Genomic DNA, 27,846 nt, shown 5'->3' on the forward strand with positions numbered 1-27,846 from the left:
AACATGAACATGGACTGATGAACATGCTACCAATTTGAATATGAAAGAAAGAAAGAAATTCCGCTTAAATTTATTGCACTAAGCCTCGAACTATATCAAGCTGCCTGCTAGTAGGTGTAACCCCACAAAGTTCGAATCCATGGTGAAGGTGAACTTCATTTCATACAACATGAGAGTTATTATATCTCTTGACTTGCACAGAGAGCTCTAGCTTCGTGATTTATGTCACAAAAATCGGCTACAACTTGGCCACACTTATCCTATAAAATGGTTGAATGGCCAGCATTTCTACTGCAAGCCAGTTTCGACTATCGATAGAGCAATACACTGTGATTGAGAAATGGCCTTGAAATTAGTTCTCTTTGTTACCGTAATGGTTGCTGCATTGGCACTTCCAATAGCTAAAGGCACTAGTGTTGTGGTTGAGGTCCAGCCGTCTTTTGTGCCTTGCAGTTTAGGTGCGAATGTTACTGCCACCCCACCTTTCCCAAGTAAGTTTGCTCAGAATTTGTTACAGTTAGTCCAATGCACCATGACTACACACATTAGCCTCAGCTAATAAGGTACTTCAATCTCACCATTGTTTTGTTATGTTTACTTCTAGATGCTCAAGTACAACTGCGGTGTGGAGCTGGAAATGTGGTTGCTAGTACAACAACCAATGCTAGTGGAGTATTTTCATTTTCCTTGGATTCTACACGACTTTCTCTCTTACCAACAGTACCCTTGAATCATTGCAATCTAGTGGTTACAACACCCCTCTCCACCTGCAACTCCACGCTTCCTCCTGTGGGAGTCTTGGAATCACGCATACAGTTCATTAGAAGCAGTGTTTTAGGGCTCCGTATTGTTCTCACCTTTGGGCCAGTTGGGTTCCGTTACAGTTCCTCAACTTAAGGAATAGAAGAGTATTTACCTGAATAAGGTCAATTGAACCAATGATATAGTATTTTCCTTTCCAACTCTTTAATAATGTTATGAAGATTGTCATCCAATCTGTAAACTCCTTTCCTAATTAAGGAGTACTCCTGTCGCCATATATAATTAATAAAGCCTTTAATGTCCTTCAAATGAATGTGGACTACATTGTGGATTTCGTTTGACTTGTATATGATAATCAAGGCTATGTTAATTGGCAAAAAGCCTTTTTGATGGTGTTCGTTTTGGTATTATTGTATGAAGGAAGTAAAAGTTTAATTTCAAAACTTATTTTAACCGGAAAGAATTATAGCGTTTAGAATATTTGGTAAACTACGGGGTTAAGTGTTGGAATATTTTTGTGAAAATCATAATATTTTATATTTATTATTATTTTTAACCATTTGTTATGAGTTGGCTGCCTAGTAAACGTTAGTGGCTAACGTTTTTCTATTATTCAATCTTAATTCATTGCTTTAAACCATCATCTTTAATTGGTTGAGTTTGTACACTTTTTATGTTACCGTTGGCATTGATATATTATGATTCAATATAATTACTATTTACTATCCATTTTAAAGATAATTATAACAACAATAAAGTAAATTTAAAACCCAAATAAACTTGATCTTCATTGTATGTTTCTTCAACCAATATGAATATGCAGCCAACATGTCCGAGTTTCAATGAGAAAATCAATTTTCTTATGGGTACCATTTTCATGTAAAAAAGAAAACTACCTACATTTTTGCTGAATCAAAATTCGAATCTCATGAAAGTAAGATATCCTTCGATATACTATATTTTTGGGTAAAAGAAAAGCTATTCTACAAGCAGTGTAGGCTTGTAAGGACAATCAGCAAGGTGGCTGAGTTGTTGTATCCCGAGGGCGGCATGCACAATTTTATTAGTCGACTGCATCGGAAATGGGAATGCCAACAGGTTGGGTTCGGGCTGGGTTTCTTTATACCCGAACCCGCTCCGCGGGCTTGTACTCGTTACCTGAACTCTGCTCGTTTAATAGACGAGTTTTTTTTGTTAGGACATATGTGTTTCACTTGTTAGGAACATATGTCACTACTTTATGTAATTGGCTTATCCTTTGACAAAACGCACTATACTTGAATTTGGGTAGATTTAGGATGTGTTTAAATACTTCAAGAAACCATGTTTCAAGATCAAGTGTTGAAGCCTTCATATCTGTCCAAGAAAACAAGTTGATAGTGCAAATTCATTAAAACTCGACAGCTGGCTCGATAGCTGCATCTATCGAGCTTAAGAAAGCTGTTCAAAAACTGGTGTGCTCGACACCTCCTATCTGTCGAGGTTTAAGAATTTCAAATATGATTTTCTTGGGATCCGTGAATATATCTTTGGGCTTTCTTTTCTCCTAAGCCTAGACATATAAAAGGATTGTTTTAAAGGCCGTCAAACAGTTCACAAGTTGCACAAGCGTTAAGCAAACTCTGTTTAAGGAAATTGTGACCAGAGACGAAGTTCTTGCCCTAGTTCATCTCTTTCTCTTGAAGAAGTTGCTGTATATGTGCATCATAGGGTTTTGTGACCAAGCATCTTCTTGATCTTCATCGTGTGGATGAACTGAATAACTTTGCAACCAATAACCTACTTAGTTAGTGATTGAAGTCGCGTACAGGGATCCACGCAATTGGTTAGTCACGTACTTGGGAGTCGTGCATCAGAAAGGGGAACTGTCTCTACAAAACATGTCCAATTGGGTATTGGTGTAAGGGTTTAACTGTAGGTTGGTAAGGTACTTGGGATTCCTTTACTTGTAACCGCTTGTTGTGATAATAGTGGAGTTTCAGTAGTGGTAACAAGAAAATCACCCTGTGGGGTTTTTGCCGTTAGGTTTTCCCCATTCGCAAACAAATCACCGTGTTATTTATTTTTCTGTTGCATAATTAGTTTATTGGAGATTTGTTTGTGCTACCACGTTTTTGTATGATAAATTGATTAATTAATAACTTGGCTAATTAATTAATTAATTTTTATCACAAGGGGTCATTCAGTTTATGGCCTATCATTTTTTTTTTTTTTAATTTTTTTTTTCAGGCCACAAACCCGCCTTGTCTAGCCAGGTTAGATTTGGGCAAAATCCGCAGCCATATAAAAGAAAAGGATGGAATTAAAGCCTATACCGTGGCCCAAGCAAAAAAAAAATCGTATTTTCTCATATTCAAATTTGAGTAGCAAGCACAATTTTTCAATGGAGGAGTCACTGATTAGCAAAAACTTGAACAAATAATCGCTAAAAAAAAAAAAAAATCCAAAAAATAGAGAAGAAAATTAATGCATGTGTTGAAAATAGAAAGTATAAGTGGTGTTTGGAGAAAAGGAAAATGTGAGAGAAAAGAATGGTGGAGGGCCGGTGTTGAGATCGAGCGATGGTTGGCAGTGACAGAGCTTGAGGGTGAGTGAGATTGAGCTACAGTGGGAGAGGAAAGTAAGGGAAATTGGATGGGGCGACTAAGTGAAATGTGAGGGTGAGGGTGAGGGTAGGGTTTATAAGTTTATATATATAGATATATCTATATATATATATATAAATGGTTTTTTGGTAATTTTAGTTTTAATCGGGTCAAGGTTGGGTTCGGGTCCGAGTTCAGGGCGGGTTTCATAAAAACTTGGACCTGTTTCGGGTTTTATTTTAAAAATTCAAACCCGACCCTATTGTTTTACGGGTCAGGTAAAACCCATCCTCTTAGGGTCAAGTTGGGCCAAATACCCACAAGTCGGGTACTTTTAGCCATACGTAACCGGAAACCCCATAGACGATGTGTCTCATCTGAAGACAGGGACATGGTCCACGCCTCAACTCTAGCAACTTTTTTTTTTTTTTTTGGTTATATTTGATTTTTCAAATCCATTCCCTCAAGGCCTTCTTCAATTCTTTCATTCATGACTTGTTATACTCTTCCAATTACATGTTGTACAACTCTTCCTCTCCTCATTTTCACTCTTATTCTCCCCCTCTTCTTTTGGACCCAAGCAATATTCTTCCAACAGTTCTTTCTCTTCCATCTTATTTTTCATATTAATTTTTCATGGAAAATGATTGGCTCCAAACATATTAATTTGGAGCTATTTTGCTCAAACTTATTATATGACGGTTAAGGAGACCATTCATGTGTAGTTTTTGTCATATGCTCTTTTAATATATTACGTGGCTTGTTTAAGTAATACACATAGATAGTCTTATAAATTATCACATAATAGGTTGAAAAAGATAACTCCAATCAAGTTTGGAACTAAACTTTTCCCATTTTTCATTACTCTTTTTTGTCCCATTTATATATCAAAAACTCCATTTCTTTAACATTTTAATTGTTTTGGTAGTTTTTTTTTTTTTTCATTGTTTCTAATATTTAATTATTGATCTAATTGTTCCATCACATTTTCTATGAATTTTCTTTTCATTCATCTCATTATGATATGATAACATAAATAGCAATTGTTGGAAATGTCCGATATAAATTTGATAAAATCCAAAAACCAAAAAAATTGATTCAAGAATAGTATTTTCTTTTTGACTCTATCAAAACTCGCAACATTATGTTTTACTCACCAAAACTACAAAAAGAGAACGAGATCATTTTTATATTATAATCTATTCCTCCTTCTTTTCACTGCATCAACACCAAAACATACATACATAATTAGCCTTCACTTTCTTAATTTTTCCAAATTCTTATTCTAGTAGTTGAAATTGGTAAATTAACTAAAAAAAAAAAGAATAGAAAAAAATGGCATATTTTCAAACTCAAAAATTTAAGCCTTTTGTATTCAAGATTTTTTTTTTATTTTTTTATTTATTTTTTTTATAATGATTAATTTGAAATCTTCCTTTTCATAAAATTAATTCCACAAAGAGAGGGCATGCTTATAGGAACGGAAGTCAGAGCTTTTGTCTAACCAATATTTATTGTAGTGTTGAGGTCCTTGAGGCACTGGTGGTCCAAGACGAGTTGATACCTTCAATATAGAAACACTACATATGGGCAAGTTGGCTATTTATATTTTTTGGGCCTCTTTGGACCAATTTAACTTTTGAGAGGAAGTTACTTACAAGTCTCCAAAGTATAGGATACATACTTTTACTATAAACCCCATTCAAAAAAAAAAAAAAAAATTAGGGGTTGGGAAGGCCATGGCATCACTTGGTCTCTAGATTAGATTCAAATCTTTGATCCTAAATTGTTGTCAACATGTTTTATATCGATGTATATACTACTTTGTTGTTATTATTTTCGTATTTTTACATTTAAATAAATTAGTGGGTAATACAATGTACAGCCCCCGATATACGAGGGCAAATATAATTAGTTGATTTTATTGAGATATTAATGTACTTCTTCAACCTGTTCAATGGGGTGGAGCCCAAGGTTATCGCTCTTGCAGTCAAATATTTTATATTCTAGATAGTTCCTTTTTATTTGAAACTATTTTTAATTATAAATGTTTACAAGAAAATATCAATTTTAATATAAAAACTTATGAAATAGATATAAATTTGTTCTTTGAATCTCAAATAGGATTTTTTGATAAATTTTTAATCAACATAAAAAATATAACATAAGATTTTAATGAAATTCTCACACGTCAACAAAAAATTCATAAAAAATGTATATTTTTATTCACTTATTATATATAATTAAAGATAATAAAATAATATTAACCAACTTCCACATAACATTTTGTCTTTAATTGCATTAAATGGCTCAATATATAAATATATTTGTTATATTAGTTAATATAGAATTTCAAGTGACTCACTATTATTATGAAGGTTGTGATAATATATATATATATATATATATATATGTGTGTGTGTGTGTGTAATTTGTAATTAATTTGGGCATAACATGAACATGAACTGATGGACATGCTACCAATTTAAATATGAAAGAAAGAAAGAAATTCCGCTTAAATTTATTGCACTAAGCCTCAAACTATATCAAGCTGCCTGCTAGTAGGTGTACCCCACAAAGTTCGAATCCATGGTGAAGGTGAACTTCATGTCATACAACATGAGAGTTATTATCTCTCTTGACTTGCACAGAGAGCTCTAGCTTCGTGATTTATGTCAGAAAAATCGGCTGCAACTTGGCCACACTTATCCTATAAAATGGTTGAATGGCCGGCATTTCTACTACAAGCCAGTTTCGACTATCGATAGAGCAATACACTGTGATTGAGAAATGGCCTTGAAGTTAGTTCTCTTTGTTACCGTAATGGTTGCTGCATTGGCACTTCCAATAGCTAAAGGCACTAATGTTGTGGTTGAGGTCCAGCCGTCTTTTGTGCCTTGCAGTTTAGGTGCGAATGTTACTGCCACCCTGCCTTTCCCAAGTAAGTTTGCTCTGAATTTGTTACTGTTAGTCCAATGCACCATGACTACACACATTAGTCTCAGCTAATAAGGTACTTCAATCTCACCATTGTTTTGTTATGTTTACTTCTAGATGCTCAAGTACAACTGCGGTGTGGAGCTAGAAATGTGGTTGCTAGTGCAACAACCAATGCCAGTGGAGTATTTTCATTTTCCTTGGATTCTACATAACTTTTTCTCTCACCAACAGTACTCTTGAATCTTTGCAATCTAGTGGTTACAACACCCCTCTCCACCTGCAACTCCACGCTTCCTCCTGTGGGAGTCTTGGAATCGCGCATACAGTTCATTAGAAGCAGTGTTTTGGGGCTCCGTATTGTTCTCACGTTTGGGCCAGTTGGGTTCCGTTACAGTTCCTCAACTTGAGGAATAGAAGAGTATTTACATGAATAAGGTCAATTGAACCAATGATATAGTATTTTCCTTTCCAACTCTTTAATAATGTTATGAAGATTGTCATCCAATCCGTAAACTCCTTTCCTAATTAAGGAGTACTCCTGTCGCTATATATAATTAATAAAGCCTTTACTGTCCTTCAAATGAACATAGACTTAGTTGTGGATTTCGTTTGACTTGTATATGATAATCAAGGCTATGTTAATTGGCAAAAAACCTTTTTGATGGTGTTCGTTTTGGTATTATTGTACGAAGGAAGTAAAAGTTTAATTTCAAAACTTATTTTAACCGGAAAGAATTGTAGCGTTTAGAATATTTGGTAAACTACGGGTTAAGTGTTGGAATATTTTTATAAAAATCATAATATTTTACATTTATTATTATTTTTAACTATTTGTTAAGAGTTGGCTGCCTAGTAAACGTTAGTGGCTAACGTTTTTCTATTATTCAATCTTAATTCATTGCTTTAAACCATCATCTTTAATTGGTTGAGTTTGTACATTTTTTATGTTACCGTTGACATTGATATATTATGATTCAATATAATTACTATTTACTGTCCATTTTAAAGATAAATATAACAACAATCAAGTAAATTTAAAACCCAAATAAATGTGATCTTTATTGTATGTTTCTTCAGCCAATATGAATATGCAGCCAACATGTCCGATTTTAGATGAGAAAATCAATTTTCTTATGGGCACCATTTTCACTTAAAAAAGAAAACTACCAACATTTTTGCAGAATCAAAATTCGAATCTCATGAAAATAAGATATCCTTCGATATACTATAATTTTGGGTAAAAGAAAAGTACTATTGAGAGATTCCTATTCTACAAGCGGTGTGGGCTTGTAAGGATAATCAGCAAGGTGGCTGAGTTGTTGTATCTCGAGGGCGGCACGCGCAATGTTATTAGTCTGCTACACCAGAAATAAGAATGGCAATGGGTTTGGTTTCTTTATACCCAAACCCGCTCTGCGGGCTAGTACTCTTTACTTGAACTCGACAGGTTTAATAAACGAGTTTTTTATTTTTTATTTTTATTTTTTCAGGCCCCAAACCCGCCTTGTCTAACCAGGTTAGATTTGGGTAGAAACCACAGCCCCATAAAAGAAAAATGATGGAATTGAAGCCTATACCGTGGCCCAAGCAAAAAAAAAAAAAAATCGTATTTTCTCATATTCAAATTTGAGCAGCAAGCACGATTTGCCGATGGAGGAGTCACAGATTAGCAAAAGCTTGAACAAATAATCGCTAAAAAATGAAAAAAAAAATCTAAAAAATAGTGACGAAAATTAATGCATGTGTTGAAAATAGAAAGTATAAGTGGTGTTTGGAGGAAAGGAAAATGTGAAAGAAAAGAATGGTGGAGGGCTAGCGGCGAGTTCGAGCGATGGCTAGTAGTGACAGTGCTTGAGGGTAAGTGAGACTGAGTTACAGTAATAGAGGAAAGTGAGGGAAACGGGATGGGGTGGCTATGTGAAGTGAGAGGGTGAGGGTAGGGTTTATAAGTTTATATATATATATATATATATATATGGTTTTTTGGTAATTTTAGTTTTAAACGAGTCGGGGTCAAGGTCGGGCCTGTGTTCAGGGTGGGTTTAACTAAAACCTAGACTTGTTTCGGGTTTTATTTTAAAAATTCAAACCCGACCCTATTGTTTTACAGGCCGGGTAAAACCTGTCCCCTTAGGGTTGGGTCGGGTCGGGTCGGGCCAGATATCCACAGATCGAGTACTTTTTGCCATACCTAACCAGAAACCCCATAGACGATGTGTATCGTCTAAAGACAGTGACAAGGGTCATGCCTCAAATCTACCATTGTTTTGTTATGTTTACTTCTAGATGCTCTAGTACAACTGCAATGTGGAGCTGGAAATGTGGCTGCTAGTGCAACAACCAATAACGCCAGAATATTTTAAATTCCCTTGAATCCTCTACAAGTTCTTCTCCAAACACTATTGAGTAAGTGCAATCTAGTGGTTAACAATCCCCTCTCTAATTGTATGGCCAATCTTCCTTCTCTGGAAAGCTTGGCCTCGCCCTTACAGTACGTCGAAAACACTGTTCTTGGGAGAGATTTTTTAATTGGTACTCGAGCAGGTGAAGGAGGAATACAAGTTTCCTCACTGAACCCTATTTTTTCTAAGATTTTGATCTGGAAAGCAATGCTATTAGGATCCATGTTATTAAGAAAGACAGCCTTTAGGAATATTGACTTGGGTAGCCTATAAGAGTTGGGTGGTTTGTAGCAAGCAAAGTCTAGTAAATTAATGGGTACTTCTCTTTTGTATACAAGATATAGGACAACTAGTCCTGCAACTACTACCATCACAAAATGGTGTAGGGTGTTCCAGATAATTAGATCATGGAGGCTAGGAATGATGAGTCTTAGGGTCATTGTTGCCATGGATGGAGGTATAGATTTGTTTTTGGTCTTGATAGAATTGAATTAATTTAAGTTTGTTTGGCATATGGGTTTTAAGGTTGAGGAGGTATGGGGTATGAATATTGGAGATAGAGCATTACACATGAGGAGAAAGAAAAAGGCCAGAGGGAAATTGAAAGAGAGGAATCTGTATAGGACATTGAACATCCTTTTGGTGCTTGTTTCAGGAATCAAGTTGTGCACGCAATGGTCTATTTCTTTCCTGATGCGGTTTCTTTGCTAAATGAGGGAGCCCAAATTATCTTAACAAACACTCATCCCTATTCCATTTTTGTGCAAATGTGTGACAATTATTAGTGATCACAAATAATCTATGAGTTGAGTTTATATATCTTTATGGTTTTGTTAAGATGTGGGCACAAGTATATATATGCTTATGGGCTGAATTTGGAATCATGTTGTAATGAAATGGTCTCTTAATTTAACTACTTTCATTGGGGCCTGGAGCGAGCACTTCTAGAAATTCTCAAAGGCCTGAGCCAAATTAAGGCCTAAAAGGTAGGGGTTGGTTTAGTTTGGGGCATTTTAAATCTAAACCAACCTCGTTCGATTAAAAAATTGCCAATCTCAACCAATCAATTATCATGAAAATAACTAGACCAAACCAAGCCATAGGTGATTCGTTTGAGTTAATTGAGCTAGGCTTTTTTGTCCTTGCCATTGGGTCATTTATCTCTTATATTGAAAATTAACTTCCTATGTTTTCCAAAAAAATAAAAAAATAAACTTCCTATAATTTTTTTCTTTTTTTTTTAAATTCTCAGGTGCATAAAACTAATAACAAGTAACAAGTTTTCTTCCAAATTTCTAATTCACCAAACTTGCAAAATAGGAATTACAAGTACTTACTTTTTCTTCCTCTATCATCATCCATGAACTTTTTGTAGGTCATTCATGGAAGGCGATTGCCAACCCTACAGAACGTCTATGGAACCCGTATGTCCACATCCATGGGAACCCTATGTTACATCATTCTTCTTTGATCTAGCATAATATGTAATATTATTTTTGTAAAGTTGTGATTTCCAACTAACTTGTGTTGGCTTTAATTCCGTGCCAAATTCGATTGTAATTTCTTCAATCATTTTCCCTGTATGTAGGTGGGTTTATTTGTAAGGGATGAGTGTGAGAGATCGGTGAAGAATCAAGCTTCAAAAGATGAATTAGTACAATTAGTGACTAGTTCGCGAGTAACTCGCAAGAAGCAACCCGTGAAAAGGCCACATGTGAAGCACATGATAGGAAGCTGAAGAGTCATGCCAGGCTATCAAGTTCGTGAGTGTTTCGCGAGAAGGGCCATCCCACAAAGTTCCCAAGAAACATTCTGTTTGGAAAAAAGTTAAGTTGCTTTACCAAATTCTTTACCCACAATATAAATACCCTTAGTACCCATGGATTGTAATGCGTGATTTTTAGAAAGAAAATCCTAACAAATACACTTGAGAGTTAGAGATTTTTATACCCACAATCATTTACAAATTTTCTTTTGGTTTTCTTCAACTCCTACCTATCCATCTCTAGATCCTTAAGAGGTTGTTAGCCCAAACACTTACCACACCCATTCTGAGTGTTAAGTGAGATTTTGGTATTGCTAAGAAATATTGGAAGGAGGCATTTAGTAGTGGATGCAATCGAGCTGAATTGCGGGATCCGGAAAGTTAGAGAAGACAAGACTCTGAGAAGTCCGTTGGTAGCAAGAGCTTGAAGGGCTCAAGTACATGGGGTAGACTAGGCTTGGAGGGTCTTTTGATATTCGTGCGCTCAACTTTATTCTCTAGTGGATCGATTTTGACTAGGAAGATCACGGAGAGGTTTTTCGCTGAGTTCTTCGGTTTCCTCTTCGATAACACATCTTGGTGTTATCTTGTGTTTGCATCTCTCTTCCCTACTCTTTAAGCTTTCTTTTTATTGTTGAATATGGCTTAGGTAGTGTTATCAGTTCATTGCGCTTATTTACTCTTGTTCCGCACTTAGTTTAAGTTAGAGTAAACGTAATTTAGCCGTATTTTTTATTTTGGGGTCTGAACAAACTCTTGTGTTTTAGCATAAATCCGAGCTTTCAATTTTGTAGGGTATTTTTTTAAAACATAATTTGGATGGGCTTTTGTGGGCTTGCCTTGTGTGATAAATACTGTGTAGACTCTAAGAACACGCATCTTATTCCTACTCCAACTATGAAAGGCACTTTAATAATCGTGCCATATTGCCTTGCACCATCATTAATTTGTTTTAATATCACTAGTTGGGGAGAGAAGACTTTGAGAATACTCTAATTGAAACCTTGATATAACATATAGGATTATACTTAACCCAAAACTTATTATCTCCCCAAAAAATTTCACATAAATTATGAAATTCTCAAATTGTGTAGATTGGATTGAATGAGTTTGTGTTGCGTGAGCATATGCAATATTGATCAAAGAAAAAAAACCTTTGACTAAATTAATGTAATTTAAGAGTCTTAAATGATTGCGATCTAGATTCATATATGGCTATAAATTTTTGAAGTATTACTGGTCAAAGTCACTTCTACCTATAATTCTTTTATTGGGGTCCAAAGTAATAAAGTATTATGTATGTAATTCAACAAAGTAATAAATAAATTGGTTTGGTTAATGAAATATTCATTATTATATAAGTTGTGAAATTGAGTGTGAATTTGAATGTGTTTGTATATAGGCCGTAATAAATAATATACGTATAAAGACGGATTGAGAATTAGGGTAAAAATTATAAATGTGTTTACGTCGTTAAATATTAAATAATACTCTTAACTAATCAAGATTACATGTGTTTCCTCGGATTATATTTGTTTTACTTGTTAAATATTGCTCCTTGCGTATTCCATAAGGCCCCTAACAATGACCCATTATGAACCCATAGCCGCATGTAAGCAGTTTCACTTATTTACCCTGTGAGTTACTTTTTTTTATTTTTTTAAGTTTGTCAAATTCAAAATGTACATGTCCACTGTTAGAATATGTTAGTATGTGTTAGTATGTTACTATATGTTAGTATGTGTTAGTATGTTAGTGAGGTGTGTGATGATGTTAGTGATGTGTATGTTGCTGCACTAGCTATGTGTATGCAGCTGCATGAGGGGGCGTATGATGCTGCATATGGGGTGCTGGTGTGGGGCGTGTACAAGTTGCTGATGGGGCATGCAGGAGCAGCTGATGATGCACGCAAGAGCAGCTGATGAGTCATGCAGGAGCAGCTGATGATGGTGCTGCTACTAGTAATGTTACCAAATAAGAGTTAGTTAAATAAATGGTTAGTGTTGGCATATTGGCAGCTGGTTAACAGCTAGCTTGGCCGTTAGGCAGTTAGGGAGTGAGGCTGAGAGAGTATTAGAATCCTGGAAAGAAGGAAGCATGTATCAGAATTCATTTCCAAATTTACCAGTTCTTCAATTCTATGTTTCCTCTCTCTCTCTAATTCTCTGTTCTTATTTCTTCTCTAATTCCTTGTTCTTATCTCTTCTCTGTTCTTGGAAGCATAATTTCAACTATCCAAGCTCTCTGTTCCTAACATTTGGTATCAGAGCAAGACTTTCCTCGGCCATGGCGGAGACACGATCAACTACCGCTGCGACTCAAGAGGCTCTGGCTTCATTAAGAACTGCAAGTGATCACCATGGTAAAGAAATTCAAGAAATGCGTACTATCCAGGAAGTGCATACATGCACTATGAACGAAATGAATCAACAACTCGCAATTTTGGTGCAGAGGCGTAATGGTTCTGATCAAGGAGGATTGCCTCAGTCTCCAACATATGGTGAACCTAGGAATATGAATTCATCAACAATGGTGATGTCTCGTTCTGTGAGATTGGAATTTCCAAGGTTCTTTGGAGAAGATCCTGCAGGTTGGGTCTACAGGGCCAACCAATATTTTAAGTATTACAATACACCAGTTGCAGAGAAGGTGATGCTAGCTTCGTTTCATATGGAAGGTGAGGCTCTAGTCTGGTTTCAAGATAGTGAAGAAGTAGGCCTCGTTGTTGATTGGGAGTCATTGGTTCAAGCATTGCATATCAGATTTGGTGCTACAGCTTATGATGATCCTATGGAAACGCTTACCAGGCTGAGACAAACTGCTTCAGTGTCATTATATAAAGCTCAATTTGAGGTGTTATCCAACAGGATTAAGGGATTATCTGCTGCTCACAAGTTAAGCTGTTTTTTAAGTGGGTTAAGAGATGAGATAAGGCTTCCAGTAAGAATGCTTAGTCCTAAATCTCTGAATGAGGCTTTTGGATTGGCAAAGATTCAGGAAGAATATAATTGGAGTTGCAGGAAGTTTTCCAAATTCCATGGAGATCAAGGAAAGCCTTCTATTTTGGGAGCTCCTCCAAAAGCTCCTACTCTGTTGGAGCCAAAGCCAAGGCTACCTATTAGGAGGATTTCACCTGCTCAAATGGAAGAAAGGAAGAAGAAGGGGTTGTGTTATAATTGTGATGAAAAATGGACCCCTGGCCACAAGTGCAAGAGTGCTACATTATTTCTGTTAGATCATGTAGAACTGACTCAGGAGAATGCAAATTCTGTGGTGCACCTGACTGAATTGGAGGAAAAGGGATGTACAGATCAGAGTGGACAGGCTTGGCAAGATCAAGAAGATGCAGAGATTACTTTATATGCATTGAGTGGCACCCCTACTTCAGGTACGATGAGAGTCATGGGAAAGTTTAATCAAAGGTCTTTTGTAATTCTAATTGATTCAGGGAGCACTCACAATTTTATTGATGCTGTGCTGGTTTCACAATTACATATCCATGTAGACACTTCTCAAATTCTGGAAGTAAAGGTTGCTAATGGGGATGTTATTAAACTCAGGGGGTTTGTAAGGCAGTGCCTATTTTGATGCAAGGGGTGGAGTTTGTAGTACACTTACATGTGCTACCAATGGGGGGATGTGACTTAGTTTTGGGCACTCACTGGTTGGGAACCTTGGGAGTAATTCAGTGGGACTTTAAGTTGCTCATAATGAGTTTTACTTATGGTTACAAGCAAATCCAATTACAAGGATTGAAGACTGCTATTGATTCTCAATTGCAAGAGGGTGATGATTTCTTGAAACAATCTGTGAAGAAGGGGCTGATTCTCCAGATTTCAGTCCAGTTGCAGCCTAAATTGATGTCTGCAGAAGGTCAAATCCCTGAAGCTATTGCAGCCTTGTTGATGGATTATAAGACTGTTTTTGCTACTCCCTAAGGCCTGCCTCCTTTAAGGGATCATGAACATCATATCACCTTGAAGGAAGGGACTCAAGCTGTATCTCAGAGGCCTTACAGGTATCCTTATTATCAAAAAAATGAAATAGAGAACATTGTTAAGGAGTTGTTGTCTGTGGGGTTCATCAGAAATAGTAGCAGTCCATTTGCTTCACCTGTTCTTTTAGTTAGGAAGGCTGATGGCTCTTGGAGGATGTGTATTGATTATAGAGCTTTGAATCAAGAAACTATTAAAGATAAGTATCCCATACCTGTTATTGATGAACTGCTAGATGAACTATTTGGTGCTACTGTTTTTTCTAAATTGGATTTGAGATCCGGATATCATCAGATTAGAATGAAGGAGGAAGACATTCCTAAGACTACCTTTAGAACTCATGAGGGTCACTATGAGTTCTTAGTGATGCCATTTGGTTTAACCAATGCACCCTCAACTTTCCAGTCACTTATGAATTCAGTTTTCAAACCTTACTTAAGGAAATTTGTCTTGGTGTTTTTTGATGACATACTTGTGTATAGTAAGGATTTGGCTGCTCATGTCAGTCACCTTAAGTTGGTGTTGGATACATTGGTGAATCACCAATTGTATGCAAAACAATCAAAGTGTGTGTTTGCATGTAAAGAGGTAGAGTATTTAGGACATTTAATCTCTAGTGAAGGGGTGAAAACAGACCCAAGGAAGACTGCTGCTATGTAGCAATGGCCTACTCCTCATGATGTGAAGGCTTTGAGGGGTTTCCTGGGCTTGACTGGTTACTATAGGAAGTTTGTGAAAGGGTATGGCTTGATTGCAGCTCCTTTAACTGCCTTGTTAAGGAAAGACTCCTTCAATTGGACTCCTGCAGCTTCACATGCCTTCCAGCTGCTCAAGGATGCTATGTCCAGTCCACCTGTGCTAGCTTTGCCCGATTTCACTAAACCATTTGTTGTGGAATGTGATGCTTCAGGGTTGGGAATAGGGGCTGTCTTAATGCAGAATCAAAGGCCCATTGCTTTCCACAGCCAAGCTTTGAAGGGGAAGGCACTTGCCCTTTCTACTTATGAAAAAGAATTGTTGGCTTTAGTAGTGGCTGTGAAGAAATGGAGACCTTACCTCCTTGGAAGACCTTTTGTAATCAAGACAGACTATCAAAGTCTGAAATATTTGTTGGAGCAGAAGATTGGTACCCCTGCACAACAAAAATGGATTACCAAATTACTTGGATATGCCTTTATAGTTGAATATAAGCATGGCAAGGAAAATCTAGTTGCTGATGCACTGTCCAGAAGAGAAATGGCTGGGGATGATGATGCTAACTGCAGTGGAGTGGGTACTCTATGCATTATCTCATTCCCTACTCCTAATTGGCTTGATGATCTTAAAGCAAGTTATGCCACTGATCCAGCTATCCAGCAGACTATCCAGGCTATTGAATCAGGGCAGAATGTTCCAGTGGGGTTTACATTTTGTAATGGATTGTTGTTTTATAAGGGTAGACTATACTTGGGAAGCTCCAATCAGACCTTGAAGACCCTTGCCTTGCAGCAAGTCCATGAGAGCCCTTTAGGGGGTCATTCTGGATATTTGAAGTCCTTCCATAGACTCAAGAAAGACTTTTATTGGTCTGGTATGGGCAAGGACTTGAAGACTATGGTCAAGGAATGTGATGTATGTCAAAGGTTGAAGACTGAGACTTGCTTCCCTGCTGGCTTGTTGCAGCCCTTAGTTATTCCAAATAGGCCTTGGCTTGACATTAGCATGGACTTTGTAGAGGGCCTGCCTAAATCTCAACAGAAGTCAGTAGTGTTTGTTATGGTAGACAGGTTCACTAAATATGTTCACTTCATTCCCTTGGCTCATCCCTACACTGCTGCTAAGGTGGCTCAGCTCTTCATGCAGTCTGTTTTTAAGCTACATGGACTGCCTTCTACCATTGTGAGTGATAGAGATCCAATATTCACCTCTAAATTCTGGTCTGAATTGATGAAACTGCAAGGGATAAGCTTGGCTATGTCATCTTCTTATCACCCACAAACTGATGGCCAGACTGAAGTTGTGAACAAAAGTTTGGAACATTATTTGAGGGCCTTTGCTGCTGACAGACCTCAAGCTTGGGTGACCTGGCTTCCCTTGGCAGAGTTTTGGTTCAACACTAATTTCCATTCCTCTCTTAAGCTTACTCCATTTAAAGCCCTCTATGGATATCCTCCTCCCAAGCTTGTGGATTATGTTCCAGGCACTACAAGGGTGGCAGCTGTGGATTCAATTCTGCAGGATAGACAACAACTCTTCTCATTACTCAAGCACAATTTGACTGCTGCACAAGAGAGGATGAAATGGTTTGCTGACAAGAAACGGGTGGATAGGTCTTTTACTGTGGGGGATTGGGTGTATCTTAGACTGCAACCTTACAAGCAGTCCTCAGTTCAGTCCAAGAAGTTTGGCAAGTTAGCTCCTCGTTTTTATGGACCTTACCAGGTTGTGCAGAAGGTGGGAGAGGTGTCTTATAAGCTGGAATTGCCTGCAGGTTCTCAAATACATCCTGTGTTTCATGTCTCCAACCTCAAGGCTAAGTTAGGTGCTCAGATAGTTCCAAGGTCTGCTTTACCTGCTGTGAATGTGGATCAGATTCCTAACCCTGAACCAGTGGCTATTTTAGCTACCAGGTCACATCAGTTGAGGAGTAGAACTATCACCCAGGTGCTGGTGCAGTGGCAAGATGAAAGCAAGGATGATGCTACTTGGGAGAATCTTTTTGTGCTGCAACAGAAGTTTCCCCACCTTGTGGGCAAGGTGCTTTGAAGGGGAGGGTATTTTTAGAATATGTTAGTATGTGTTAGTATGTTACTATATGTTAGTATGTGTTAGTATGTTAGTGAGGTGTGTGATGATGTTAGTGACGTGTATGTTGCTGCACTAGCTATGTGTATGCAGCTGCATGAGGGGGCGTATGATGCTGCATATGGGGTGTTGGTGTGGGGCATGTACAAGTTGCTGATGGGGCATGCAGGAGCAGCTGATGATGCACGCAGGAGCAGCTGATGAGTCATGCAGGAGCAGCTGATGATGGTGCTGCTACTAGTAATGTTACCAAATAAGAGTTAGTTAAATAAATGGTTAGTGTTGGCATATTGGCAGCTGGTTAACAGCTGGCTTGGCCGTTAGGCAGTTAGGGAGTGAGGCTGAGAGAGTATTAGAATCCTGGAAAGAAGGAAGCATGTATCAGAATTCATTTCCAAATTTACCAGTTCTTCAATTCTATGTTTCCTCTCTCTCTCTCTAATTCTCTGTTCTTATTTCTTCTCTAATTCCCTGTTCTTATCTCTTCTCTGTTCTTGGAAGCATAATTTCAACTATCCAAGCTCTCTGTTCCTAACATCCACACTAGCATTGATCTCCTTATGCTCTAGTATTTCATAGCCAATGCAAATATGTGACTGTGTGCATATTCCACAACGAATGTCCGCAGCAAGAAGCAAATTCATGTGGCTAGAGCATGGGATCATAGCAGAGTTGAAAAAACCAGTTTTATGGCTTTTGGAAGTGGTGGAGTTATCATTGACCACGTAAGAAACCAATTAATTTGATTTGGGTACATCTAGCAATGAGCCTCAAATAGAGTTAGAGCTCCAATATTGTCCCAAAAAGGAAAGTAAGGGCAGTACAGAACAAGAATTTTTTTCAGAGAGTCAAAGATTATAAAAAGAAAAGAAAAGAAAAAAAGATCACTAAATCTTTTCAAACAAACCGATCTGAAGGAATATCCTCTAATCCACTAGCAAATCTCCACTAATCCACTAGCAACTTTTTTTTTTTTTGTAATATTTGATTTTTCAAATCCATTCCCTTAAGGCCTTCTTCAATTCTTTCATTCATGACTTCTTATATTCTTCCAATTACATTTTGTACAACTCTTCCTCTCCACATTTTCACTCTTATTCTTCCCCTCTCCTTTTTTGCACCCAAGCAATATTCTTCCAACAGTTCTTTCTCTTCCATCTTATTTTTCATATAAATTTTTTTATGGAAAATGTTTGGCTCCAAACATGTTAATTTGGAGTTATTTTGCTCTAACTTATTAATGTGATGGTTAATGAGACCATTCATGTGTATTTTTTTGTCATATGCTCTTTTAATATATTATGTGACTTGTTTAAATAATACATATAGATAGTCTTATCAATTGTCACATAATAAATTAAAAAAGGTATCTCCAAACAAGTTTGGAACTAAACTTTTCCCATTTTTCATTACTTGTTTTACTCTCATCCCAACCATTTATACATAATAAACTCCATTTCTTTAACATTTTAAATATTTTGGTAGTTTTTTTACTTGTTTCTAATATTTTATTATTGATCTAATTGTAGCATCAGATTTTCAAAAAAAATTTCTTTTTGTTCATCTCATTATAATATGATAACATAATAGATAGTAATTGTTGGAAATCTTTGATATAAATTTGATAAAATCCAAAAACTAAAAAAATTGATTCAAGAATAGTATTTTCAATTTGACTCTATCAAAACTCACAACATTATGTTTTACTCACCAACACTACAAAAAGAGAAAGAGATCATTTTTATATTATAATCTATTCCTCATTCTTTTAACTACATGAGCACCAAAACATGCAAATATAATAAGCCTTCACTTTCTTAATTTTTCCAAATTCATATTCTAATAGTTGAAATTGGTTAATTAACTAAAAAAAAAGAATAAATAAAGCATATAAAAAAATTGCATATTTTCAAACTCAAAAATTTAAGCGTTTTGTATTCAAGAAAGAAAAAATCATTAATAACGATTAATTCAAAATCTTTCGTTTCAAAAAATTAATTTCGCAAAGAGAGAGCAGGCTTAGAGGAATAGAAGTCAAAGCTTTTGTCCAGCCCATATTGATGGTAGCGTTGAGGTACTGGTGGTCCTAGATGAGTCGATACCTTCAATATAGAAACACTACATCTGGGCAAGTTGGCTATTTATATTTTTTGGGCCTCTTTGGACCAATTTAACTTTTGAGAGGGAGTTACTTACAAGTCTCCAAAGTATAGACTACATATTTTTACTATAAACCCCATTAAAATATATATATATATATATATATTCTTTGGGGCTGGGAAGGCCATGGCATCACTTGGTCTCTAGATTAGATTCAAATCTTTGATCCTAATTTTTTGTCAACATGTTTTGTTTCGATGTATATGCTACTTTATTGTTATTATTTTCTTATTTTTACATTTTAATAAGTTAGTGGGTAATAGAATGTTAAGCCCTCGATATACAGGGGCAAATATAATTAGTCGATTTTATTCAGATACTCTACCCTTTCAATGGGGTGGATCCCGAGGTTACGGCTCTTGCAATCAAATATTTTATATTCTAGATAGTTCATTTTTATTTGAAAATATTTTTCATTATAAATGTTTACTAGTAAATATCAATTTTAATATAAAAACTTATGAAATAAAGATAAGTTTGTTAATTGAATCTCAAATAGGATTTTTTGATAAATTTTTACTCACAACATAAAAAATATAGCACAAGATTTTAATGAAATTCTCACACGTCAACAAAAAATTCATAAAAATATATTTTTTTAATCACTTATTATATATAATTAAACATAGTGAAATAATATTAACAAACTTCCACATAACATTTTGTCTTTAATTACATTAAATGGCTCAATATATAAATATATTTATTGTATTAGTTAATTTAGAATTTCAAGTGACTCACTATTATTATGAAGGTTGTGATAATGTGTGTGTATATATATATATATATATATATAAAATTTGTAATTAATTTGTGTATAACATCACTACAAAAAAAAATTTCTATAGCCACATTTTTAAAACGCGGCTATAGCTCATAAAAACGTGGCTATAGGACGTTTTGGCCTATAGCCACGTTTTTTTAAACCACGTTTTCAAAATTGGCCTAAACCCTATGACTGTATGCCTGAGGGGTCTATGGCCGAACTTTTTCAAACGCGGCTATAGTCTAGGACCATTGGAACTTTTTAAAACGTGGCTATTGGATCGGACCAATGGCCATGTTTGAAACACGGCTATTGGTGAAAGCTATAGCCACCTTTAAAATGTGGCTATAGGTGACAACTATAGCCGCATTTTTTAAATGTGGCTATAGGATATATTTTTAGTAGAATTTTTAAACGCGGCTATAGCCCTTTTTTTTTTTTTTCTTTTTTCATTTTTTTCCTAGGCCAGATGGCTTAAGAAGGACCTCCACACCTGTTTTCTACATAAGATAAAATGCAAGAGAGGAGGGCAATTAACTCACGGTGCACTTTAGATAAAATTTGTGGTGAGGACTATAAAATTTGACATGCCAAGTTTCTTAATTCAAGTTTCTTGATTAGTATCTAGTCCATCCTACATGGCAGATGTTAGGCATATATTTTGCTACAACATAGTGTACAAATGCATAATTAAGATTTTGGCAAATAGGTTGAAGGGTATAGTGGTAGACTTAAACTTTTAATGACAAATTGAGCAAAAGACCCTTTCTATACAACAACCATGGCCGTAAGTCACAAGAGCCAAATAGTATTGATTAACTACTTTTAAATTATAAATACTCAGACAAGCCAAAAATTGGTTGAAGCAAGTTCAATTCCAAAGTGGAGAAAACACAATCAAATCCAATAACCACAATGGTGTCGATGATTGGATTTTTAAAGGAGATAAGTACAAAACTGACAACGGGCACAAAAAAGAATTAAACCCATTTCCTGGTCAGAGAAACAAAAGAAAATATTCTATTGTTTCTCTAGCAATCAAACAATAGTATAATTGTATAATTCATACTTGCAATTTATAGGATTTCAAGGTGACATGAAATTGAAGATGGTCAGGATCAGTTCCAAATCTAAAGAAATTATGGGATACTTAGATACAGGCCTAAAATATATCAAGGGTTTAGTTAGAGTTGGAGGATTTCTACGATTGTGTCTTCCAAAAATTCTGTAGTCATTCTCAGGAGAGGAAAAAGGCACTAATATGTTCTAACAGCACTAGTAGTCCTTTATATATTATTCTCCATATTTTTATTTTTCATTCTATAGTTTGAAAGGTCTCTGTTTTTTTTTTTTTGTGGGTTTACCTTTCTGACTAGTCATTTGTGGTTGATTTTTTGTGATGTGGGTGTCTGTGGTTTGCAGGGGTCTCTACTTCATCTTCATCATCTGGGGTGATATCTGTTGGGCATATGGGGATTATGGATTTGGATCGGTGACTATGGAGAAAAGCTTCAGGGTAAGCATCTATAGGTTTGGCACTTAGGCGCTCTAAAAGAGTTATGATAAAATTGGTTTACTGAGTTATTAAAAGTTTTTTTTTTTTTTTTTCTTTTCAGTTATATAAGCTCTTGTAGTTAAAACCATCTCTTTTGCAAGTTGCAACGTATAGAAATAGCAAGAAACCGACATAAAACTTGAGACCATGTACGTGATCATATATAGTGCAAGCATGATCTACTGCAATTACTATACAAAGTCTGCATCTTTTGGTATCTGATTTCAATTAAGGGAGATACAAGCTACCTGGAATCACAAAGCTGCATTCACATTCAAAAATGAATCTATAGGAATGGTAGCATATTCTAATACAAGATAACAATGTACAACATCAACTAAACCAGCCCCCACCCTCTCTCTCTCTCTCCCCACCTAGAACTTATAAGGGGAGGAGATTTTTAGTTGAGCTAGAGCTCATTAAACTTCGTAGCTTTTGAAAATTTAGATAATTCAATCTTCTACTCTTAAATAAAAATCATTAGCCTTATATAGATAGAAGACTAAAACCTAAACCTAGTGGCTTGAAAACTTAATAAGAGTTGAACTCTTGGGGTTTTTACCACTAAGCCCAAAAAAAATAACTAAAAAAAAAAAAAAAAAACCAAAATAGGCCAATGTACTATTAGTATAGCACATCCCTAGAAACCGTAAACAAATTTTCCCAACTGCAAAACCTCAATAGCACATGATACTATTGTGAGTGTCCATATAAATACATTATCTATAGTGTCTTATAAAAGCACTGTTCTTAAGGTGCTATATTACACCCCCCAAAAAAAAAAATTACATATCAATAGACACAAACCATGATAATTATTACACAAATAATTTGAGATCTTATTATCCTTATTTCTTATCACCTTTGAAAAGGTAACACTAATGCTCTTATATTTTTTCCTCTTTTATTAAAACTTTGCTTCTTGCAATTGTTTTCCTACCATTGTATTCCTTTTCCCATTTTTCATTCCTTGTTTTACTCTCATCCCAACCATTTATACATAATAAACTCCATTTCTTTAACATTTTAAATATTTTGGTAGTTTTTTTTAATTGTTTCTAATATTTTATTATTGATCTAATTGTAGCATCACATTTTCAAAAAAAAATTCTTTTTATTCATCTCATTATAATATGATAACATAATAGATAGTAATTGTTGGAAATCTTTGATATAAATTTGATAAAATCCAAAAACTAAAAAAATTGATTCAAGAATAGTATTTTCAATTTGACTCTATCAAAACTCACAACATTATGTTTCACCCACCAACACTACAAAAAGAGAAAGAGATCATTTTTATATTATAATCTATTCCTCATTCTTTTAACTACATGAGCACCAAAACATGCAAATATAATAAGCCTTCACTTTCTTAATTTTTCCAAATTCATATTCTAATAGTTGAAATTGGTTAATTAACTAAAAAAAAGAATAAATAAAGCATATAAAAAAAATGGCATATTTTCCAACTCAAAAATTTAAGCGTTTTGTATTCAAGAAAAAAAAATTATTAATAACGATTAATTCAAAATCTTTTGTTTCATAAAATTAATTTCGCAAAGAGAGAGCAGGCTTAGAGGAATAGAAGTCAAAGCTTTTATCCAGCCCATATTGATGGTAGCGTTGAGGTACTGGTGGTCCTAGATGAGTCGATACCTTCAATATAGAAACACTACATCTGGGCAAGTTGGCTATTTATATCTTTTGGGCCTCTTTGGACCAATTTAACTTTTGAGAGCGAGTTACAAGTCTCCAAAGTATAGACTACATATTTTTACTATAAACGCCATTAAAAAAATAAAATAAAATAAATTCTTTGGGGCTGGGAAGGCCATGGCATCACTTGGTCTCTAGATTAGATTCAAATCTTTGATCCTAAATTTTTGTCAACATTTTTTGTTTCGATTTATATACTACTTTATTGTTATTATTTTCTTATTTTTACATTTTAATAAATTAGTGGGTAATACAATGTTAAGCCCTCGATATACAGGGGAAAATATAATTAGTCAAGTTTATTCAGATATTAACACACTTCTTCTACCCGTTCAATGGGGTGGATCCCGAGGTTACGGCTCTTGCAATCAAATATTTTATATTCTAGATAGTTCATTTTTATTTGAAAATATTTTTCATTATAAATGTGTACTAGTAAATATCAATTTTAATATAAAAACTTATGAAATAAAGATAAATTTGTTAATTGAATCTCAAATAGGATTTTTTGATAAATTTTTACTCACAACATAAAAAATATAGCACAAGATTTTAATGAAATTCTCACATGTCAACAAAAAATTCATAAAAATATATTTTTTAATCACTTATTATATATAATTAAAGATAGTGAAATAATATAAACAAACTTCCACATAACATTTTGTCTTTAATTACATTAAATGGCTCAATATATAAATTTATTTGTTATATTAGTTAATTTAGAATTTCGAGTGACTCACTATTATTATGAAGGTTGTGATAATATATATATATATATATATGTATGTGTAATTTGTAATTAATTTGTGCATAACATGAACATGAACTGATGAACATGCTACCAATTTAAATATGAAAGAAAGAAAGAAATTCCGCTTAAATTTATTGCACTAAGCCTCAAACTATATCAAGCTGCCTGCTAGTAGGTGTAACCCCACAAAGTTCGAATCCATGGTGAAGGTGAACTTCATGTCATACAACATGAGAGTTATTATCTCTCTTGACTTGCACAGAGAGCTCTAGCTTCGTGATTTATGTCAAAAAAATCGGCTGCAACTTGGCCACACTTATCCTATAAAATGGTTGAATGGCCGGCATTTCTACTACAAGCCAGTTTCGACTATCGATAGAGCAATACGCTGTGATTGAGAAATGGCCTTGAAGTTAGTTCTCTTTGTTACCGTAATGGTTGCTGCATTGGCACTTCCAATAGCTAAAGGCACTAATGTTGTGGTTGAGGTCCAGCCATCTTTTGTGCCTTGCAGTTTAGGTGCGAATGTTACTGCCACCCCGCCTTTCCCAAGTAAGTTTGCTCTGAATTTGTTACTGTTAGTCCAATGCACCATGACTACACACATTAGTCTCAGCTAATAAGGTACTTCAATCTCACCATTGTTTTGTTATGTTTACTTCTAGATGCTCAAGTACAACTGCGGTGTGGAGCTAGAAATGTGGTTGCTAGTGCAACAACCAATGCCAGTGGAGTATTTTCATTTTCCTTGGATTCTACACAACTTTTTCTCTCACCAACAGTACTCTTGAATCTTTGCAATCTAGTGGTTACAACACCCCTCTCCACCTGCAACTCCACGCTTCCTCCTGTGGGAGTCTTGGAATCGCGCATACAGTTCATTAGAAGCAGTGTTTTGGGGCTCCGTATTGTTCTCACGTTTGGGCCAATTGGGTTCCGTTACAGTTCATCAACTTGAGGAATAGAAGAGTATTTACATGAATAAGGTCAATTGAACCAATGATATAGTACATTCCTTTCCAACTCTTTAATAATGTTATGAAGATTATCATCCAATCCGTAAACTCCTTTCCTAATTAAGGAGTACTCCTGTCGCTATATATAATTAATAAAGCCTTTAATGTCCTTCAAATGAACATAGACTTAGTTTTGGATTTCGTTTGACTTGTATATGATAATCAAGGCTATGTTAATTGGCAAAAAACCTTTTTGATGGTGTTCGTTTTGGTATTATTGTACGAAGGAAGTAAAAGTTTAATTTGAAAACTTATTTTAACCGGAAAGAATTGTAGCGTTTAGAATATTTGGTAAACTACGGGGTTAAGTGTTGGAATATTTTTATAAAAATCATAATATTTTATATTTATTATTATTTTTAACTATTTGTTAAGAGTTGGCTGCCTAGTAAACGTTAGTGGCTAACGTTTTTCTATTATTCAATCTTAATTCATTGCTTTAAACCATCATCTTTAATTGGTTGAGTTTGTACATTTTTTATGTTACCGTTGACATTGATATATTATGATTCAATATAATTACTATTTACTGTCCATTTTAAAGATAATTATAACAACAATCAAGTAAATTTAAAACCCAAATAAACGTGATCTTTATTGTATGTTTCTTCAGCCAATATGAATATGCAGCCAACATGTCCGATTTTAGATGAGAAAATCAATTTTCTTATGGGCACCATTTTCACTTAAAAAAGAAAACTACCAACATTTTTGCAGAATCAAAATTCGAATCTCATGAAAATAAGATATCCTTCGATATACTATATTTTTGGGTAAAAGAAAAGTACTATTGAGAGATTCCTATTCTACAAGCGGTGTGGGCTTGTAAGGATAATTAGCAAGGTGGCTGAGTTGTTCTATCCCGAGGGCGGCAGGCGCAATGTTATTAGTCTGCTACACCAGAAATAGGAATGGCAATGGGTTTGGTTTCTTTATACCCAAACCCACTCTGCGGGCTAGTACTCTTTACTTGAACTCGACAGGTTTAATAAACGAGTTTTTTATTTTTATTTTTTCAGGCCCCAAACCCGCCCTGTCTAACCAGGTTAGATTTGGGTAGAAACCACAGCCCAATAAAAGAAAAAAGATGGAATTGAAGCCTATACCGTGGCCCAAGCAAAAAAAAAAATTCGTATTTTCTCATATTCAAATTTGAGCAGCAAGCACGATTTTCCGTTGGAGGAGTCACAGATTAGCAAAAGCTTGAACAAATAATCGCTAAAAAATGAAAAAAAAAATCTAAAAAATAGTGACGAAAATTAATGCATGTGTTGAAAATAGAAAGTATAAGTGGTGTTTGGAGGAAAGGAAAATGTGAAAGAAAAGAATGGTGGAGGGCTAGCGGCGAGTTCGAGCGATGGCTAGTAGTGACAGTGCTTGAGGGTAAGTGAGACTGAGTTACAGTAATAGAGGAAAGTGAGGGAAACGGGATGGGGTGGCTATGTGAAGTGAGAGGGTGAGGGTAGGGTTTATAAGTTTATATATATATATATATATATATATGGTTTTTTGGTAATTTTAGTTTTAAACGAGTCGGGGTCAAGGTCGGGCCTGTGTTCAGGGTGGGTTTAACTAAAACCTAGACTTGTTTCGGGTTTTATTTTAAAAATTCAAACCCGACCCTATTGTTTTACAGGCCGGGTAAAACCTGTCCCCTTAGGGTTGGGTCGGGTCGGGTCGGGCCAGATATCCACAGATCGAGTACTTTTTGCCATACCTAACCAGAAACCCCATAGACGATGTGTATCGTCTAAAGACAGTGACAAGGGTCATGCCTCAAATCTACCATTGTTTTGTTATGTTTACTTCTAGATGCTCTAGTACAACTGCAATGTGGAGCTGGAAATGTGGCTGCTAGTGCAACAACCAATAACGCCAGAATATTTTAAATTCCCTTGAATCCTCTACAAGTTCTTCTCCAAACACTATTGAGTAAGTGCAATCTAGTGGTTAACAATCCCCTCTCTAATTGTATGGCCAATCTTCCTTCTCTGGAAAGCTTGGCCTCGCCCTTACAGTACGTCGAAAACACTGTTCTTGGGAGAGATTTTTTAATTGGTACTCGAGCAAGTGAAGGAGGAATACAAGTTTCCTCACTGAACCCTATTTTTTCTAAGATTTTGATCTGGAAAGCAATGCTATTAGGATCCATGTTATTAAGAAAGACAGCCTTTAGGAATATTGACTTGGGTAGCCTATAAGAGTTGGGTGGTTTGTAGCAAGCAAAGTCTAGTAAATTAATGGGTACTTCTCTTTTGTATACAAGATATAGGACAACTAGTCCTGCAACTACTACCATCACAAAATGGTGTAGGGTGTTCCAGATAATTAGATCATGGAGGCTAGGAATGATGAGTCTTAGGGTCATTGTTGCCATGGATGGAGGTATAGATTTGTTTTTGGTCTTGATAGAATTGAATTAATTTAAGTTTGTTTGGCATATGGGTTTTAAGGTTGAGGAGGTATGGGGTATGAATATTGGAGATAGAGCATTACACATGAGGAGAAAGAAAAAGGCCAGAGGGAAATTGAAAGAGAGGAATATGTATAGGACATTGAACATCCTTTTGGTGCTTGTTTCAGGAATCAAGTTGTGCACGCAATGGTCTATTTCTTTCCTGATGCGGTTTCTTTGCTAAATGA

The 27,846-nt window shown here is 35.5% G+C and overlaps 2 protein-coding genes and 1 pseudogene across 3 annotated transcripts; all 3 read left to right on the forward strand.

The window, feature by feature from the left end:
- The first annotated feature begins 276 nt into the window (after window positions 1–276).
- LOC115994094 (phylloplanin-like) lies at window positions 277–1,152 on the forward strand. The gene is made up of 2 exons (XM_031118123.1): window positions 277–491; window positions 605–1,152. Exons 1-2 carry the CDS (start codon window positions 341–343, stop codon window positions 895–897), a joined length of 444 nt encoding a protein of 147 aa, XP_030973983.1. The 5' UTR covers window positions 277–340; the 3' UTR covers window positions 898–1,152.
- Window positions 1,153–6,075: 4,923 nt separating this feature from the next.
- On the forward strand, window positions 6,076–6,949 carry LOC115994095 (annotated as a pseudogene). Its single transcript, XR_004093117.1, has 2 exons — window positions 6,076–6,288; window positions 6,402–6,949. The product of XR_004093117.1 is annotated as a phylloplanin-like (transcript).
- Window positions 6,950–24,555: 17,606 nt separating this feature from the next.
- On the forward strand, window positions 24,556–25,413 carry LOC115950557 (phylloplanin-like). The gene is made up of 2 exons (XM_031067748.1): window positions 24,556–24,739; window positions 24,853–25,413. Exons 1-2 carry the CDS (start codon window positions 24,589–24,591, stop codon window positions 25,143–25,145), a joined length of 444 nt encoding a protein of 147 aa, XP_030923608.1. The 5' UTR covers window positions 24,556–24,588; the 3' UTR covers window positions 25,146–25,413.
- Window positions 25,414–27,846: the final 2,433 nt, after the last annotated feature.

The sequence above is a fragment of the Quercus lobata genome, chromosome 6, assembly GCF_001633185.2.
Source record: "Quercus lobata isolate SW786 chromosome 6, ValleyOak3.0 Primary Assembly, whole genome shotgun sequence".
Lineage (NCBI taxonomy): Eukaryota > Viridiplantae > Streptophyta > Magnoliopsida > Fagales > Fagaceae > Quercus > Quercus lobata.

What these genes read in the sequence shown, in the direction of transcription:
- LOC115994094 (XM_031118123.1), top strand. Translation starts at nt 341, where the DNA reads ATGGCCTTGAAATTAGTTCTCTTTGTTACCGTAATGGTTGCTGCATTG. An exon ending in TGCCACCCCACCTTTCCCAA is followed by an intron (nt 492 to 604) that starts GTAAGTTTGCTC and finishes GTTTACTTCTAG; the next exon opens with ATGCTCAAGTACAACTGCGG.
- LOC115950557 (XM_031067748.1), top strand. Translation starts at nt 24,589, where the DNA reads ATGGCCTTGAAGTTAGTTCTCTTTGTTACCGTAATGGTTGCTGCATTG. An exon ending in TGCCACCCCGCCTTTCCCAA is followed by an intron (nt 24,740 to 24,852) that starts GTAAGTTTGCTC and finishes GTTTACTTCTAG; the next exon opens with ATGCTCAAGTACAACTGCGG.